The 18,402-nt window shown below is 33.4% G+C and overlaps 2 protein-coding genes across 22 annotated transcripts in view; one reads left to right on the top strand and one right to left on the bottom strand.

Moving 5' to 3' along the window:
• Window positions 1–2,594: 2,594 nt before the first annotated feature.
• LOC139495225 (cell death abnormality protein 1-like) lies at window positions 2,595–6,741 on the bottom strand. The gene is made up of 3 exons (XM_071283470.1): window positions 5,414–6,741; window positions 4,359–4,479; window positions 2,595–3,036 (listed from the first exon to the last, which is right to left on the bottom strand). The coding sequence occupies exons 1-3, from the start codon at window positions 6,669–6,671 to the stop codon at window positions 2,958–2,960; spliced, it is 1,458 nt and encodes a 485-aa protein (XP_071139571.1). The 5' UTR covers window positions 6,672–6,741; the 3' UTR covers window positions 2,595–2,957.
• Window positions 6,742–10,506: 3,765 nt separating this feature from the next.
• Window positions 10,507–18,402, top strand: part of LOC139495223 (receptor-type tyrosine-protein phosphatase epsilon-like) — a 61,182-nt gene continuing 53,286 nt past the window's right edge. For 14 of the 21 annotated variants that reach the window (XM_071283465.1, XM_071283463.1, XM_071283462.1 and 11 more), the window contains exon 1: window positions 10,776–10,971. In XM_071283465.1, coding sequence (XP_071139566.1) covers window positions 10,905–10,971 — 67 coding nt within the window. In that variant the 5' untranslated portion in view covers window positions 10,776–10,904. Of the gene's footprint in view, window positions 10,972–18,402 lie in introns of all 21 variants that reach the window. The other 7 variants (XM_071283469.1, XM_071283467.1, XM_071283466.1 and 4 more) reach the window with 5 other exon arrangements.

Raw genomic sequence — 18,402 nt, 5'->3', positions numbered from 1 at the left:
TAGAAAACTGTATAAAACTTTCCTCCTAAAACCGACAACAAACAAGAGTTGTGTCTCTTCTATCAAGGCAGACGAAATTGCCTTCGAAGGAGATAGGGTACGTGTTATGACCAATAAACAACTATCAATCAACCAAAGTCCAAATGACATGGATTGCACGTAAATGTATGAGGGTCTTTGTTGTGTTTATAAAATAGGGAATAATGGGTAAAAACAGCAGTACAAAGGGCATAAAAATAATATAAAAAAGTAAAAAATAAGCAAACCTTTGTATGTCAAGTTCAAAACTCTTTTTTTTTTATTTAAGTCGAATTTCTTTTTCGGTATATTTTTGGATTATATTTTGTTTTCATCAACTACGTGAAGAGCTGTCTTTTCTTCCTCTCTGATTGTCCAACGTTTTGATATTTGGTATCTTCATTGACGAATATGCCATTATAGTGAATGTCTACAGCTAATAAACTTCAAGACTAAAAAGAAATGGACACTGTGGCAAGGACTTGGTAATTGAATAAAATTGAGAATGGAAATGGGGAATGTGCCAAAGATACAACAACCCAACCAATAGCAGAAGGTCACCAACAGGTCTTCAATGTAGCGAGAAATTTCCGCACCCAGAGGCGTCCTTCAGCTGGCCCCTAAAAAAATATATACTAGTTCAGTGATAATGAACGCCATACTAAGTTCCAAATTATACACAAGAAACTAAAATTAAAATAATACAAGACTAACAAAGGCCAGAGGCTCCTGACTTGGGACAGGCGCAAAAAATGCGGCAGGATTAAACATGTTTGTGAGATCTCAACCCTCCCCCTATACCTCTAGCCAATGTTGAAAAGTAAACGCATAACAATACGCACATTAAAATTCAGTCCAAGAGAAGTCCGAGTCTGACGTCAGAAGATGTAACCAAAGAAAATAAACAAAATGACAATAATACATAAATAACAACAGACTACTAGCAGTTAACTGACATGCCAGCTCCAGACTTCAATTAAACTGACTGAAAGATTATGATTTCATCTAATGAACATCAGGCACAATCCTTCACGTTAGAGGTTTAGTATCATACCATCATAACATATATGAGAAGAACATAATCCGTGTCATGCCAACAACTGGTTTTTGAATAAATGTGTTTAGTTGCGATGCAAAGACCCTATAAGGGAATCAATATTAACGCCAAAATATGCAATCTTTAATGACCTGACAACAGTATCGTAACTATATCTCTTCTTAATAAGTCTATTCAAAGGTTTTGTTAGTTTTTGAGGTGAATACTGACACCTGTGTGCTTTATAAAGAATATTTCCATAAAAAATTGGATGTGAAATACCTGAACGTATAAGAAGTCTGCATGTTGAGCTATATTTACGAATGATGTCCTTATACCGATGATAAAATTTAGTAAATGTTTTAACTAGTTTGTGATATCGAAAACTGACATGAAAACTGACATGAAAACTGACATGAAAACTGAATAGCCGTTTCTTCTCTCGTTCTAAACGTGAAATATTTGCCACTGGACGTTAATCGACCAACAATCAACCAATCAATCAAAATTTCAGACAATAAGTAGCTTTTGGCATTTTTAAAAAACATGCATTGTCCTTTTATATTGACTTGGAGCGAAGTGCTCAAGTAGTATAAGTAGTCGAACAACAATAATTTAACTAGAGAGTCATGCAACACTGACGTTGCGAGTTTTATTCCCGCACGGGGCAGGTCCGTTTCACTCCAATCTTAATTGACAAGGATTTTGTCTTCATATCAACAAAACAACATTTATTTCATGGTTTCCTTGATAGAGGGTTACTGCTCACAAGGAAGCTATTAAACCAAGAGTTCCAAATGGTGAAGTTGAAATCATCCCTTCGTAAATTTTACGGACGCCATCACGAGTTGGTTGACCGTTATGGAATAACCGTTTCACAAATGATATCGGATATGTTCCTTACGTCGTAACTACAATCCCCTTCCCTTTCATGAATGTGACCTACCGAATTAGACTATTTCCCGGATTTGTAATCACATAAGCAACACGACGGGTGCCACGTGTGGAGCAGGATCTGCTTACCCTTCCGGAGCACCTGAGATCACCCCTAGTTTTTGGTGGGGTTCGTGTTGTTTATTCTTTAGTTTTCTATGTTGTGTCATGTGTACTATTGTTTTTCTGTTTGTCTTTTTCATTTTTAGCCATGGCGTTGTCAGTTTGTTTTAGATTTATGAGTTTGACTGTCCCTTTGGTATCTTTCGTCCCTCTTTTAGTCTATATGTGTATTTGTTTTATTTCTAAGGTAAAATAGATGTTTATTTGATCAAGAAACTTTGTATTGGTAGACTGTGTAAGAAACTTAGTGTTGGTAGACTGTTTATTGGTTTATTTTCGTATTTTAATATGTCGTTATCAGTTTTCTGTGAATTTTTAGTTTCAATAATATTTGGTAATTTCGGTTTCCAAAGAAAGAAAAGATGCGCGTGTACATGGCACGGTACGAAAGAAGTTTGAAATTTCACAAATATAAATCATAAAACAGTTAATTGACATTAATATTTTATTCAATAAAAAGAGCTCATAGTGTTAAAGAAAAGAACATAAAAAGTTCTGGGTTTCTACATATCTAATATAATTATGAAGTGCATAAATAGGAAAACAAATAATCTTTAAACTCACCAAATATTTATATTCAATATGCTTATAAACATTTTGTCTACTAAAACATCAAATTGTTCAAAAAAGATCTCCATACTCTACTGTTTCACATATATTCATGGTATATATTTTAGAAATACAACTTAATCAATGTCATATCAGTATATTAACACATAATAGTATATTTCCCCCAACAAAAAATTAAACATGTGTATCCTATGTTAGCTGTTAATGGTATTATTTTCAACTTATCAATATCTAAAATATAAATAACAAGAACAAATCAAAATGAGGTATGATGTATTCAAAATTGGCTTGTTTTTGCTAGCTCTGAGTACCTTTTAGGTCCTTCGTCTTTTGAATTGTTATTATATGTGTCCGATCTGTTAAAAGAATAAAAAATATATATATTGAGGTTTTAACCAGAGCTCTATCTGAAAGGCATCATTAATCATAATGTTGCTGTCTCCTACTCTTTCTACTACGACATACCTAGAGGCAGCAATTCTTATCTAAAAGTAATCGATATATTTTATACTTTTTTATTTCAAAACCATTTTGTCTGGTGCCGAATTAATTAAACAAAAATTAATTTATGTCATGCTGAAAAAAGAGGTGGAAGACACAAAACTTTTCTTCAACAACAAGTATCAACTCGTATTTTCTATAATCATCCCAACCCCACCTCAAAAAGTTAGTTTCCTACCTGTAGCAGAATTTTCATTCTGCATTATTTTTTTACTACTAAGGCTAATTTGCAAAGGCGGCTGCGTGTCCCTGATTTGAACATACATAAGCAACACGACGGGTGCCACATGTGGAGCAGGATCTGCTTACCCTTCCGGAGCACCTGAGATCACCCCTAGTTTTTTTTGTGGGGTTCGTGTTGTTTATTCTTAAGTATTCTATGTTGTGTCATGTGTGCTGTTGTTTGTTTGTCTTTTTCATTTTTAGCCATGGCGTTGTCAGTTTATTTTAGATTTATGAGTTTGACTGTCCCTTTGGTATCTTTCGTTCCTCTTTTTGAACCGTTGATATTTGTCCAAAAGGCAATCATACCCCATCTCTTGTTCTAAATATTGTGTATTCCAAAAGGACTAGCATTTTCTGTTTAACAAATAATTGTTAATTTCCCATAAAAAAGACGATCTTCCTACATCAATTTCTACAGCTGTATATGGAACTATACATGTACATGAAGTTGACTTAAGTAAATTTCTTGTTAGCAGTAAACCTACTAGGCAAAAATGTGTTCAATCCTGCACCTATTTCACGAATGTGACCTGGTTTGTTCTTACATGATCAACACAACGGGAGCCGGATGTAGAACATGATCTGCTTACCCTTCCGGAGCACTTGAGATTCATCTCAGTTTGAGGTGGGTCCGTGTTGACTATTAGTCTCTTTGTGGATTATGTTGATTGTGTGTACCATTGTTTGGTTGTTTGTCTTTTTCTTTTCCAGCTATTACGTTGTCAGTTTATTTTCGACTTTTGAGATTTAATGTTCGTCTGGTATCTTTCGCCCATCTTTCACAAATATTTTTAAAGTAAGAGATCTTGTTATTTTTTCTAAAAAGGATATTAAATTCCACGTAAAGCGTTTTTTAATTTTGCGAGTGCTGTCACCTTTTCAAATCGATATAATGATTAAGATATGTATGCATATGAATTCCCTTATAATGCTCTTTCTAGGATATCCTTACTTTTTCCTTCTCAAACACCAATATAATATCACAACAAGAAATATAATGACCATGACGCCACCAGTAGTCGCACCTGCAATCATGATGGTGTTGTTATCTTTGCTTTCGTTCATCGAAGTACCTGCAAATGTAATATATAGTTTAATATCAAATCCATTTAAATTTGACAAGAACGGATTTTCACCTCAGTGTGTTGAATACCAATTCGCCGTTTCAGAATCTAATGCATCCTGGGTAATATTTTCAAAATTGTACACCAAAACGTCGTGATTGGTTAAAAATGTCATAAACAATAGAAATTCAACCAATGACGTGACGTTATTTTCATTTTGGGGTACGAAGAATGAAATTACCCATGATTCTTTAGATTCTGAAACGGCCAATTAGTTGTCTTCGACTGTTTTCGTCCTTTGGTCAGGTTGTTGTCTCTTTGACACATCCCCAACTTCCAATCTCGATGCTATTCTATATCAGTAGAACGTAATTCAAAAGTTCTAAAGCAGCTCCTGACGTGACCAGAGACTTTTTAAAATAGATACATACATTTAGTGTACCAAAAAGCTTTCCTCAAAGTTATGATGCATCAGATTTTATTGATATAATTACAACAATATGAAAGCAGTTCATAAGTGGCGGGTCCTGGAGGTGTGTTGTCTGAGAACCTTAATTTCTTACGATTAATGCTTTTGAATGGGTACATAGTGTTGGAACCACTTTAAAGTGGGTTTAATCACCATTTTAATAATACATGTAGCTAGATCCGCTCCTTAGTACGTATAGAACCAAGTTTTAACGAATAAGTACAAATACTTCTGTGCTGTACAATGTCATGAAATATTAGATGAACTGGGATGAAGATGGGGTTTTTTTTTTGGGGGGGGGAACAATCTCTATTGTAATTCTCTATTTTGCACACATTTTGTTCATTCTTTATATTCCATCTCTGAATTATTCTATATTCTTAATTATTTAGCCTACTTTGTTCTCTGTTTTCGTTATCCTAATTTTATATAAAATAACTATCATTCATTCTGTAAACCTCATATTACATATACCTTCACATTTTCCAGTATTCTGACTACATCCTAAACTACCACATCCAGTACATGTGCTCTGGCAAGAAGTGCCATGGTAACCAATTTTGCATCCATCGACACAGGCTCCAGTCTTCTGATGACATAACGTTCTTTTACAGTTATCACTACAAGTTTGATCACATTTGTCTCCAAATTTTCCTTCGAAACAATCAGCAGTACAATCTCCCTTATCTTTTTGGCACTGGTCAGTCGGACATGAATCAGGACATGAAACATTACAATGACTTCCAAAAAATCCATTTTCGCATACTGAAACGCATGCGCCATTTTCTTTCACGCATAACGGCTCTAAACAGTGAGATGGACATTTTATATTGCAATGTTCGCCATAATTTCCAAATGAACAGTTCCCTGTGCACGTTCCCGTCTCTACATCACATTTATTTTCGCTGCAGTTTGATCCACAGGTAAAATGACAGAATTTCCCATAATACCCCTGTTCACATCCGTCCAAACATTGTCCATCGCTTTGATCACACTGATTACCAAAACAAGTATCATTGCATAATTGTTGACAATCGTCACCGTGATAATCATCTATGCAACCAGACTCACAAAACCCAGTCTGCTGGTCACATGCAATCTTGCAATTGTTACACATTTTGTCGCAATTTTTTCCATAACGTTTTCCAGCGCATCCTTCAGTACAGTTGCCATTTACATCACACTTTCTGTTTAAACAGCTAGACACACATTCATGTAAACATGTTAGACCATACCAACCGTTCTTGCATCCACTTGTACATATTCCGGAAGCTGTGTCACACTCATTTGCAACTGCGCAGTTTGTACTGCATTCGACACATTGTCCAGAGTCAACAAACCATCCATTTTGGCAACGGGCACATTCTTGTGGTTGTTCATAAACGCAAGTGTCACAATTCGCAACGGTACAATCGCATTTTGATCCGATCCAATTCGATAAGCATCCAAACCGACAAATTCCTGTTTTTGAAAAACACGTGGATAATGACGTCACGTTTGAACTGCATCCTGTGCTACAAACCTTACATTTCTTGCTGAACATGTCGTAAAAATATCCTGACTGACATTCCTCACATACGGTAAGAGTTACAATAGGTGTACTGATGTGTCTACAATTGATACATTTTGACACGGCCGTTTCTTCTGCGCATGTCTTATCACATGTTTCACCTCTAAACCCCGTAATACATCCGGATTTACATTTCTGTGTGACGTTATCACATCCTGACATCCCACTAATACAGTTCACACAATATGGCGGGAAACATTCTGCCGTCTGCTGATCGCATCCACTTTGACAAGAAAAAGAAGAAGAACATACCGAAGAACAGTCGCTCCCATAAAACCCTTTTAAACAACCGAAAGTACAAATACCATCTATCCAGCTACATTCGGAATTGATGCATTTATTGGAACATTTATTTTCACAGTAATTACCCCATGTTGATTTTGGACATCTGTTGCAGTTACCCTGTTCTCGCTCACAGCCGCAAGCAAATTCAAAACCATCCTGTACACATTGTTCGTTAAGAGAACAAATATCATCGCATTTTATATCGCATGAAACACCATAAAAGTTTGTAGAGCATTCATGGCAAGTGCCATTAGTTTGCATGCATCCACATTGGCCACCATTTTGTGAGCAAATGTTTCCATGGTAACAAGAAGAAGAACAATTGTGCTGGCAGTTAGCTCCCCATTTTCCTAGATTGCATTGGGCTTAAAAAAAGGGAAATGTTTAATATCTTATTCAAATTTAGTTCTATGGGGATATAAGTTAACTTAGCTTTGCTTATCGTACATTATCAATTGCGGATACATGATTATAACGTTTTGATTGTTGAATCTGTCATGTTGTCTAAAAAGTTACATGCAATTTCTTTAAATATATATGTACTAAAATGAGCATTACAACGGATGCCACATGTGGATCAGGTTCGGACTCTCCTTCCTGAGCACCTGCGATCACCTCTGTGATAGGTTGGGTTCGTGTTACTGTTTTCTGAGCTGTGTATTTTGTGTGTTGTTGTTTGGCTGTTTGTCTTTTCATTCTTTTTTGGTCATGGCGTTGTCGGTTTATTTTCGACTTGTGAGTTTGAAGGTTTCTTAGGTATATTTCGCCTCTCTCGATCTTAAAAAGCTTGGCCAAAATAGTTAACCTTTGGTGATGTTGAGCTGCAGTTTTAATTCATATTTACTCACATTTTTTTTTCTGCATATTAAAAAAAACGGTTTTTGAAAGCTAAAACTTCCAAGAGAATAGCTCAAAGATTCTATTTCACTATCATTGTTTTCACAATTTCGTTCAGAATATTTCTTGTGTTACTTTATGTGATAGTGAAAATGCTATAGAGTACAATGCAAAGGTAAGTAAAACAGCAAATTAACAGACAGATAAACTAAGGAAAGTAATCTTATTAAGTCTTATGCAAGTTTAGATCAGTGTAAAAACAATTTTACGATTTGTCAAATTTTTATTCTTGAGTTTGAGTTTTTTTTAATTTAATGTAGCATCTGTAACATATATATATATGTTGTTTTTGTTTTCTTTGTCACTCAATGTATTACGTACCTTCTACAAAAGTTATCCACACCAAAACCGTGAAGTTCAACAATACGCACAGCATACTTTTTTTAATCTATAAATATAAGTAAAAACGCATGTATACACGTGTGTCTTGGGTAGTTTTAGTTAATTATATAGTTATGACGACGGATATGTTCCAATTGTCGAGCACAAAATTGTCCTCTTTTCCCCGAATGTAAGTTAACGAATTAAACTTATCACATGGTTTGAAAGTACATGAGCAACACGATGGGTGCAAGCCACATGTGGAGTATGATCTGCTTACCCTTCTGGTGCACAGGAAGCTATCGATGGTGGAGGATGTGCATAATGACAAATTTAAAAAAAAAATATTTAGTCTCTAAATAACTTGTAAGATTTCTAATGTTGTTTTAGTTTCTTGGGGGGGGGGGGGGGGGGCTAAATGGATATAGATTGGGTTGTTGGTGCAATTTGGGCACTGGGACGTTTATACAATTGCATTGCTTGCATTTTTGTAATTTTACTGCCTCAGTCAGTGGTCTCGGTACTGCCTCGAGTGCAAGATGTCGTGACTTCAATCCTCGGCCAGAAGCCAAAAATAACCATTCGTTATATAGTAGGAAAAAAACGATGGTTGGACCAGAAACTGGAAAAAAAATTATATGTGACCAACTACCTTGTAAACTAGCATATTCTATCTGTATCAGCCTGTAAATCAGAAGAAAAAAAAAGCAGGGATCATGTTCATATCACAGAAACGTATACCTATGATTGATATTAATGTAATATTTGCTACTGGACATTACTCATCCGTTCATTCACGTTATTATATTTTTTTAATCTCTTACCTTATGTGTGTGCAGCTTTCTAAACGTTAAAAATAAATATTAGTTAGTCAAATTTACAACTAAATCTTCTCTTTTCTTATTACTTTAACAATTATTTAGCAATTAGCCGTAAACTGTTATTGTGTTGTAAGTGGCATTGTAAGTGGCATTGGAAAAGAAAGAAAACAAAAGATTACTTTGTAGTTATTCACTAAAATCTCGAGTATACACGGACTTACTTATATTATTAGTTTTGAGTCAGAGAATATCTTTCAATGTACTTATTTAATTAGTTTGCAGTAATGAACCTTCAAATTATACGTGTTAAATTGGAATTACTTCATTTTCGTTTGGGTGGGGAAAACTGGTTAAAACAATTTGAAAAAAAGCAATAGAATTCTAGATTTTAATTAGAACCACTTCAATTAGTTTTTATTTAGATGTTTTTAAACGAAGGTAAAACGTGTCAAGCTGAAAGTAATATGACTGATTTTTTTTAAATTCCTGTTCACATTTTGTTTGGCTATGAATTCTCGTTCAAGTCTTCAGGAATGAACAAATTAACTATCGCAGAAGAGCTTAATATTTCACAATCAAATATAAAGATGCCGCAAAAATATAAGAAACCAATTGATAATTTTTATGAAATCCCAGACTCGATATTGTAAAGATACTTTCCATTGACAAATATGTGGCCTTTTATGGCCGACGATTATATATACGGTCTGTGATCTAATCATAGTTGGGTACTGTACGTTTGCCTATAATTGATTACATCCACTTCATTTGAATTCTGATTGATAGTTATCTTATTGTCCATACATTTGTACCACTATGATCCTAATTTGGACGATTTTGCCATTCTTGAGACAAATATATACTTAGATTTATTTTTATTTGTATCCTTCTGATAATTTTTGCTTTTTTCAACTGGTTTTTATAGTTCGTTATCTATTCCTATGTTGTAGTGTTACACCACTGTCCCAGGTTAGGAGAGGGTTGGGATCCCGATAACATGTTTAATCCCCGCCCCATTCTGTATGTAAACTATGTGCCTGTCTGTCCCAAATCAAGAACCTGTAATTCAGTGGTTGTCGTTTGTTGATATGTTACATATTTGTTTTTGGTCTCTTATGGATCGGAGAGCTGTCTCATTGGCAATCATACCATATCTTCCTTTTTTATATAATTAATATATAAAATATTCAAATTTTGATATGTTTATATCGGTGCATTTTAATTAAAAGAATGTATATACAAGTGTCTTGAGAGTGGGTCTTCATTTTTTGTATTCTTTAATTACTAATGCCATGGTTTCAATAATTCTTTATTATTTTTACCATTATTCTATAGAAAAAATTAATTTCAAGACCCCACGCGGCCAGTGTTTTCTTTTCTTTACTCTATGGTATATTCTGTAGTCCATTGTTCTGTGGTCCATCATTCTCTATTATGTAAACACCATCAAGATCCTCATTTTCTCTCTCCTTTTCTTATTGAAGTTGGCTGTGTTATATAATCTTAACTTCTTCTGCAAGAGCGCACTAGAAATTATATATAATACATGTACAAGAAACGTTTCCTATAGTATTTTAATTTAAATAATATCGATTGAAATTTACATTTTTGTAATGTACCCAATACACATCTCTTTTCTTGCACGAACCTGCAAACAGTACATTTAAATATTTAAAATTCATCAATTGAAACCTTCTTGTATAACTAAACCAATATATTCATAACTTTCTCATGTTAAAACGCAAACAATACTTGGTCTATTCGTCAGTAGGATAAACTTATTAGCTTATTAAAACGGAAAATATTGTGATTTAATCTTTGAAACAAACAAACATTATTGTTTCACCCTGTTTGAAATGTAAACTGACATATTTAACCATATTAGTTTGTAGGTTTATATACCGTTAACTCGTGACCACTTTATTATTGGAAGTTATTCAGGCGTGGCGGGTTATTTTACGATCAAGATTCCTGTTTTGTAATGTACATGAAATTGACATTGAGGATTATAGTGAAATAGATATAATGTAGAAATGGAATACACATCCCTGGATTAATGTATTGAAAAACAATGGAGAAGATATTGATTTGTATTTTAAGTTTGTTTGGAATTATTTTATTAATTGGATTTTCGAAAGGTAAGTCAACCGAAAGTAAATATTCAATATTGAATAATTTGTTATGTTTACAAAGTATCTATTTTTAATTGAATTTTATGTTTCACACAGTGCTGACTATTTGTAAATTTAGTCTTAAAAATGAAGGTAAATTAAACAGAATCGGTTGGATATAGACGTATTCTGTACAGAAATATAGAACGTATAAGCATTGCTTAAGATTTTTAAAATTCCTCATTTGAGACGAATTAAGCAGAACTAGCCCCTTGTCTTAGTCTAATCCAACAGTGCTGTGAAAATATGTAAATCTCCTGATTATTTAAAAGAACACTCAGGTTTAATGGGTTGTTGGCTAACGTCCAGTGGCAAATATTTCATATTTAAACAGGGTGAAAAAATAATACATACAATAGGTAAGTCCTTGTAAAAGAGGTCGTCCGGGATAAATGTTTAGGGTTTATTTGGACTGCCACTGGAAAATGATGGTATATATATTGGATAGGGTCACTGAGAAATTTAGCCTTACAATTGGTCACCTACGGACCCGACAAATAGTTGTTGCATGAACGGTTAGGATAGGTTTAAATGAAAGGATAACACATTTGTTTATCCAGTATCTTTTGGTTTTTAATGCAAATATAGTCCCTAGTGTTGACAGTGGATTACTTGCCAATATTTTTTATACCCCTTCCAAATTTATTTCTCCATGTTTTATGCCTCAAATGGCAAGTAGGGGGGCGAAATTACACTGTAAATAAAGTTGGGATCAGAATTTTAAAGGAAAGTAGTGATTTGGTCCAGCTGAAAAAGGTTAAAAATAAGCACTTGGGAAGCTGTCAAAAGATTTCAAGACGCCCTAAACATAAAATTGTCCATATTTTGAGTTAGAGCCGATGAAGTTTTCTATAATTTTGATATAATTTGTCCCAAAAGTAGTACAACACACTGTAAAAATTTCATTGAGAAAGCGCAGGTGGGATTTTTTTAATTTTCATTTATGTTCTAAAAGAAATGCACTACGAAATTATTGTGGTCTCGGACCATATATCGATTTAGATCTAGCAAAAGTAATAGTGTTCAAACCGGTGCTAAAGGCCTACAAACTGTCGTGTTATTATCTTACTGGTACGAAACTAAGGAAATGTTTTGATATTGCATTATGATTAAATAATGTAATTTTAGAAAAGTATTATATAATGTTATCAACCATCGATCCAAATTCTAATTATCTATTTTCAATCTATTTTAAAATCCATCTTTGAAATGTAATGTACCATAGCGATATTAAACTATAAAATGTGCAATGCATTAAAGAACAATGTGTTATCGATTTTAGTGAAAGTATTCAAGTACGATATGAAACTGAAAACATTATGTTATATAAGAAAGTGTGATATAATTATCAATGATGCTATCCTCCACCAAAGACCGAATGACTAGTTAGAATTTAAAATGCAAATATAGGACACCGTACGGCTGTCAACAATTACTATGAACAAAACTATTACCGAATATGCAAGCTATTAAAGTCTGGACCCCAAATGACAAATAAAAAACCATTCAAACGCGAAAACTAACGACCTGATTTAATCATCTTAATTTAATTTAAGTTTTCTTTCCGTATGAGGACTAACACAAGGAAACAAATCTTGATTTAACAATGTAATAGAAAATAAGAAAATGTGGTATAATTGCCATGAGAGACTACTCCCCAACAGTGAACAGATGACTTCTCAGTAGTAATTAACAACTAAAGGTCACCTTTCGGGCTTCAACATTGATCAAAACCCATACCGCATTGAAAGCTTTTACAGTCTGGCCCCGAAACGACAAATGTAAAAAAAAAATCAAAACAAGAAAAATAACGATCTGATTTAAAAGTAAGTTTTTTTTCCTGTGGACACAAGGAAACAAATCTTGTTAAAATGAAGCGTCCGCAATTATCACTAGAAAGAATAACTGGGTGTATTCTAAATAAAATTAGGTGGAAACAAATCTGGTCTGGACAGGTTAATTGTGTGTATAAATACGGTTAACCACACAGGACATATAATTTACCTTTTCATCGTGTCACGAAAAAACTTACTCATTCAATTTAAATAATCAACATCTTGTCTGTAAAGAAGTTGTGGCTTTTAAAACATTTGACCTTATGAGATGTTGAACTTTAAACGGAAGGACATGCGAAAGCTTATTACTTCTGGATAGAAGGCCTTTGCTGAAGTTCGTTAAGGAAATACAAAGGTCCGTTTCTTGCAAAAAAAAACAATGAAAAATAAGGTGTAATGTATATTTCTCTCGTCATCTGTTCGCATGTATGATATAAGTTATTTATGACGATTATTTACACTGTCATGTACTTTAATTAATTAACGCCAATTTACTCGTGTTCTATGACAAGCGAAATTAGTATTAAAACAGAGTTAAAAGTTGAGAATTGTACAAGAAAATCTGGACAAGATTAACTTTTACAAGTACAACTCGTTAAGTTCCAATGTTAGAACTAGTGAAACTCGATATTATAACAATTATAAAGGTGAAAACAATAATAGAATCGCATTGTATGTTACTCGAGCCTATTTTTTTCGGCTTTGACTATAATTAACTACGTTTAAATGCTGTCAAAAATAATAAAATCATTTAATTTCTCCAACACTCCTTACACTCCTGTATCAATATCCCTGTAGCCATAAAACAATAAAATTAATCAAGCAAAATTCTAATTCCACGACCACTGCCAGCATTTGTTGCGTTATTTAAGAATGCATTGCAATCTACAAAAACATGATGCTGAAATCTATAAATAAAAATCGATGACGGAAAGCAATTAAATTCCGTTCATTTACCCTAAGTTATATCCATCGCCATTGTGATCCGATGTGTTAATTGCTAGGATCTCACATTAGAATTGACCCGATCAATATTTTTTAATGTCTTTTTGCATCTTTTATAACATGCGAGCATATTTGTACAAACTATAATCCAGGTATAGTCCGACATACATTTGAGAATGGAAATGGGGAATTTGTCAAAGAGATTACAATCCGACCAAGGAGCATAAAACAGCCCAATCCATCATAAGTTGTTCAACACAGCGAGAATGTCCCGCACCCGGAGGTTGGCTTGAGCTGGCCTCTTAACAAAAATGTGTACTAGTTCGGTGATAATGAACGTAATACTAAACTCAAAAACAGATAGATGTATCTGGTTACAATGTACTGCGAATATTTTTGGATCCCCAAGGGTTTACACATGTATCCGTCCTAAAGACAAAAACTAGTAATACAGAAACAATAAGATAATACATAAGAAAGTCACAATCCCAAGTCAAACTGCCATCTCTTGTTTGTTTAACAAACTGAAGAATTTCCTGCAATCTTCAAAATTTACTGGTATAATCTTCTTCTCCTTGTATTCATATTTATATATTTAACTGAGTAATATGTCGAATTCTGATGTATTTCGAGAGGAATCATTTACATTTTAGTATTGTTGTTACTTTAAAAGTCTGAAATGGGTGTGAATAACCAGTTCTAAAGATCAAACAGTAACGTCATTAGAATGATTAAATGATGACACGTCAATGTTTGCATGAAGTCTCGAGGCGTGTTGTTTAACCCGATGCGTTTTACTAAGTTGAATAACTTGTGTCACTATTTTTTACTTATGTAGAATTATGGGCTAATATATTAGTCCTAAAGAAATATAGGCATTTCAATTTTTAAGCTCTCAAAAGGAAAATCATTACAGCAGGCCCTTTGAGGTATTCTTTCTCGTGTGTTTAATTCACGTGTCATTCAGAAACAAATTTAAGGGAACATATCATGGCCTTATGTTCTTCTCTCAACATTATCCCTCTCTATTTCAAAATGATGGGCTCGTATCTACATGTACACAATGTATATGTATCAACAAATTGATAAAATAGAATTTTCAATGAAGGACAGTCACTATCAATCGGTACCGCTGCTGCCTGGTCGTTACCATCATCTCAGTACTCAGTAGTCGGTGCTTTTCTTTGACATGATTTATAATACATGAATATGTTTGTCTAAGGGACGACATCAAAAGTTCAATGTAGGATAAAAAAAAAAAAAACTTAATTCACATAGTTTTTTCAGTGACCCCCTACCCCCTCTCCTCTTAACTTAATTTATCCTGCATTGATTTTAAGATGTCGTCCCTAAATTCACCATTAAGTAGTAAATACACTCGTCCCAGTTCCCTCAGACAATGCTGACCTTAGATAAATTAGGCTATTCTAGTATGAGTCTGTATGACCCTTCTGATCACATAGCTCTTCTTTTCGGCAATCCACGGTAGAATCCGCTACTCTATGAGGGTACGGAATCGGCCGAGTTGAGACGAATGATAGCTCTGCGGGTATTCAGACATTCTGGGAGTTTACTGGTGAAAGAAAATCGAGAAAAGGCAGACCAGACGTACCAAATCCATAAGTAATATTTTGATAACCAATAAAATCTCCACTCAAAACCATTTGCACTTGCAACCAGCAAAGCTCTTCGGTTTTGTCCATTGTTGTCGTGTAGTTGCTTACATTACTGTGCTTGTTTCTAGTTGTAAATAGCTTTCATCTTAAGGTTTATACAATATTCTCCATATTTGTAATATCTATTAAAATATCATTAAAATCGTGCATATTTTACAAACATACAAGATAGTTCACCTTTCAAACTTACATTTGAACAGTCAAAGTAAATGTATAGTCAAATATTGACAATTAAAGAGATTGAACGAAAACAAACATACAACCAACAAAATATTGTCAAATCAGACACTTTCAAAACAGTGCCAAATATAAACAGAGATGTGAATTGATAATATACAAAATACCAAATCTACAAATTTGATTCTATCAAAAGGCCCATGGGGTGTACGTATTTTATGGATCTATCACCCATCCATAATGGTATAGATAAATTTAAATTCAATTTGTGAACATTCGAATTGACATTTAAACTTAAATTTTATCACATAGCATTTGAGTTTTGAAATCGTTGATATGCATCATTAGACTAGTATGATTTTCATCAATGTATTTCAAATTATCACAGGTAGATGTTATGAATTTTAAATATTTGTGTATTAGCATGCCTTTGATGTTTAGTGTTAAATATATACCGTTTTCAGAATTTGCGCTATAGATAAGTTGTTAGCGGTATATATGGAATCCGATTCATCAATCATAACATCTAAAGTCAAGTCTCAGTCTTAGTTTTATATATTTATGTTCTAATACAATTAAAGAATGGGGTTGTTAAGTACTACATAAAGTAGTTAAACTCTTCATTTATGTTAAATATGTTCCATTTGCAAAATATACGTTATTGATCAGATTTTTACACCTCTAGTCATTTTATTTTTTTATTTATTTATTTATTTATTTATTTATTTTTTTTTTGGGGGGGGGGGCTTTATATATCTTGCTGTTCGGTGGCTGATGAAAACCGTACTTTGACCTATTGTTATACTACTAGTTATACATAAGCTGTTAACGGTATCTATGGAATTCGATTCATTAACTTGTAACATTTAAATCAAATTTCAGTCTTAGTTTTGCATAATTATGATCTCTCAGATACAGTTAAAGATTGGGGTAGTTAGGTACTCCATAAACTGGTATATTTTTCTTGAATTTAGTCAGTGGTGTTGTATGTTGGTGGTGTATGTTAACACAATTTTGGTTTGTTGGATCCCAATAACTGCAATTAAGTTAAAGAAGCAAAAATACTTTGGAACATAGTATTGTATAAGGCTTGATTAACGAACCTTCTTAAAACGTGCTCTTTTTTTTACATATTATAATTTTAAGTGTATTGTCCTCTCCCAGGATTAATATACATTCTTTTATATAAATCTCCTTAACTGATCGACGACTAAGTATTAGAATTATAATACTAGCACCTGAAATAAATACGTTTACAAAAAGTTACACTCAATTAAAATGCAGTATTATTTTATCTAATTCTTTAATCTATAATTTACCTATCCTTCATTAAAACAGAGGGTCTTCAAATTTTAATCTTTTTATTTATATGTGACGTTTTAAAATATTCTCTTTTTCTTGTTTTTGCCCATTTTTTTTCTTTCTTACTTTTTGCCTATTTTTCTCTTTTATAAATTTGTCTGCCAATTTTCTTATGTATTGGCCCATTTTCTTTTTTAGAAAACTTATCCAAACCCTTGTAAACGTACAGGGGCCGTTTGCATAGAGCTACATAAGTTAAAATTTGTTCCGAATGAACAGATTTTTCTACATGTCTTCCGATAATTTAGTACTACGATCGGATGTCTTAACCTAAGTGGTTTTATGCATACGTGTATCAGCTCAGATCAATAATGTATTTAAGTAAAACATATTATATTTCTATTTCCATTATGCGTTTAAACAATAAACCAGGAAGAGATCTGGCATGAATAGAACAGAATTTTAAAATATTTAACTATCGAATTATCATTCAGTAATGCCAGTTATGTGTCTGATCATTTGCAGTACATTTCAAATGTAAACAATAACATTAAATAGATATTTCCGAAGATTATATACTTTTCAACGAGAGGCATTCCAAAATATATTTCATTCTGAAAAAATGCAAAATTTATGACTGCAGGTGCTTTCCACGACAAAGTCATAACAATAAATAAGCCAGAAAATTTGGAATGTAAATTGTATAGTAAGAATTGAATGATTCCGCTTTGTTATTTTATAGTGGATCATTGTAAAGCCTCGATGGTGTGCACAATTTTTGAACATGCAAAATGTGCTTCTCCGACGTTTTAACGCCCAAAGAAGTTACAAAAACAGTTTCATTTCCGAAGTAACAAAATGAATAAAAAACACTTTAGAGATTTATTTCTATATATAGTAATAATAATAGGTTCATATTGAACTCATATTTCCGTATACAAACAGGTATTCCGCTGATGAAGATTAATAGAGATAAGATTTTGCTAAAAGTTAATTTAACCCGTCAAATGATCCTGTTTTTTACCTACCCCACCTACGATTGTAGAGGGGCATTATGTTTATCGGTCCGTGCGTCCGTTTGTTCGTCTTTTTGTCCGTCTGTTCTGCTCCAGGGTAAAGTTTTTGGTCAAGTTAGTTTCTTGTGAGGCTGAAGTCCAATAAACTTGAAACTAAGTACACATGTTCCCTATGATAAGATCTTTCTAATTTTGGGAATTGAATGTGTATATAAGATTTTAAATAGTCCGTTTTTAAGTTATGTGCATTTTTCTCGCCTCATGACAATGTAGAGCTTTATGTATTGTACAGACACAAAAAACATTATGATCCCCTGGATTGTTTGTCTTGTGTTGTTAACCCCGCAACTTGAATCTTATTTCTCATCGTTTCCATAATTGTTTGGGTAAATATTGAACAGAGTATTTGATTTTTATGGGAGGGGGGGGGGGGGGGGGGGCTAGGAT

The sequence above is a fragment of the Mytilus edulis genome, chromosome 11, assembly GCF_963676685.1.
Source record: "Mytilus edulis chromosome 11, xbMytEdul2.2, whole genome shotgun sequence".
NCBI classification, from domain to species: domain Eukaryota; kingdom Metazoa; phylum Mollusca; class Bivalvia; order Mytilida; family Mytilidae; genus Mytilus; species Mytilus edulis.
Note: the sequence above shows the minus strand (reverse complement) of the source record. Positions and strands in the feature narration are given on the sequence as shown.

Excerpts from the sequence above, each read along its gene's own strand:
- LOC139495225 (XM_071283470.1), bottom strand. The coding sequence starts at position 6,671 with ATGTCAGGATGTGATAACGTCACACAGAAATGTAAATCCGGATGTATT. Across the intron at positions 4,480-5,413 it reads GAATACTGGAAAATGTGAAG|GTACTTCGATGAACGAAAGC; the intron begins GTATATGTAATA and ends TTACATTTGCAG. Across the intron at positions 3,037-4,358 it reads TGGTGTTTGAGAAGGAAAAA|ATCGGACACATATAATAACA; the intron begins GTAAGGATATCC and ends TTCTTTTAACAG.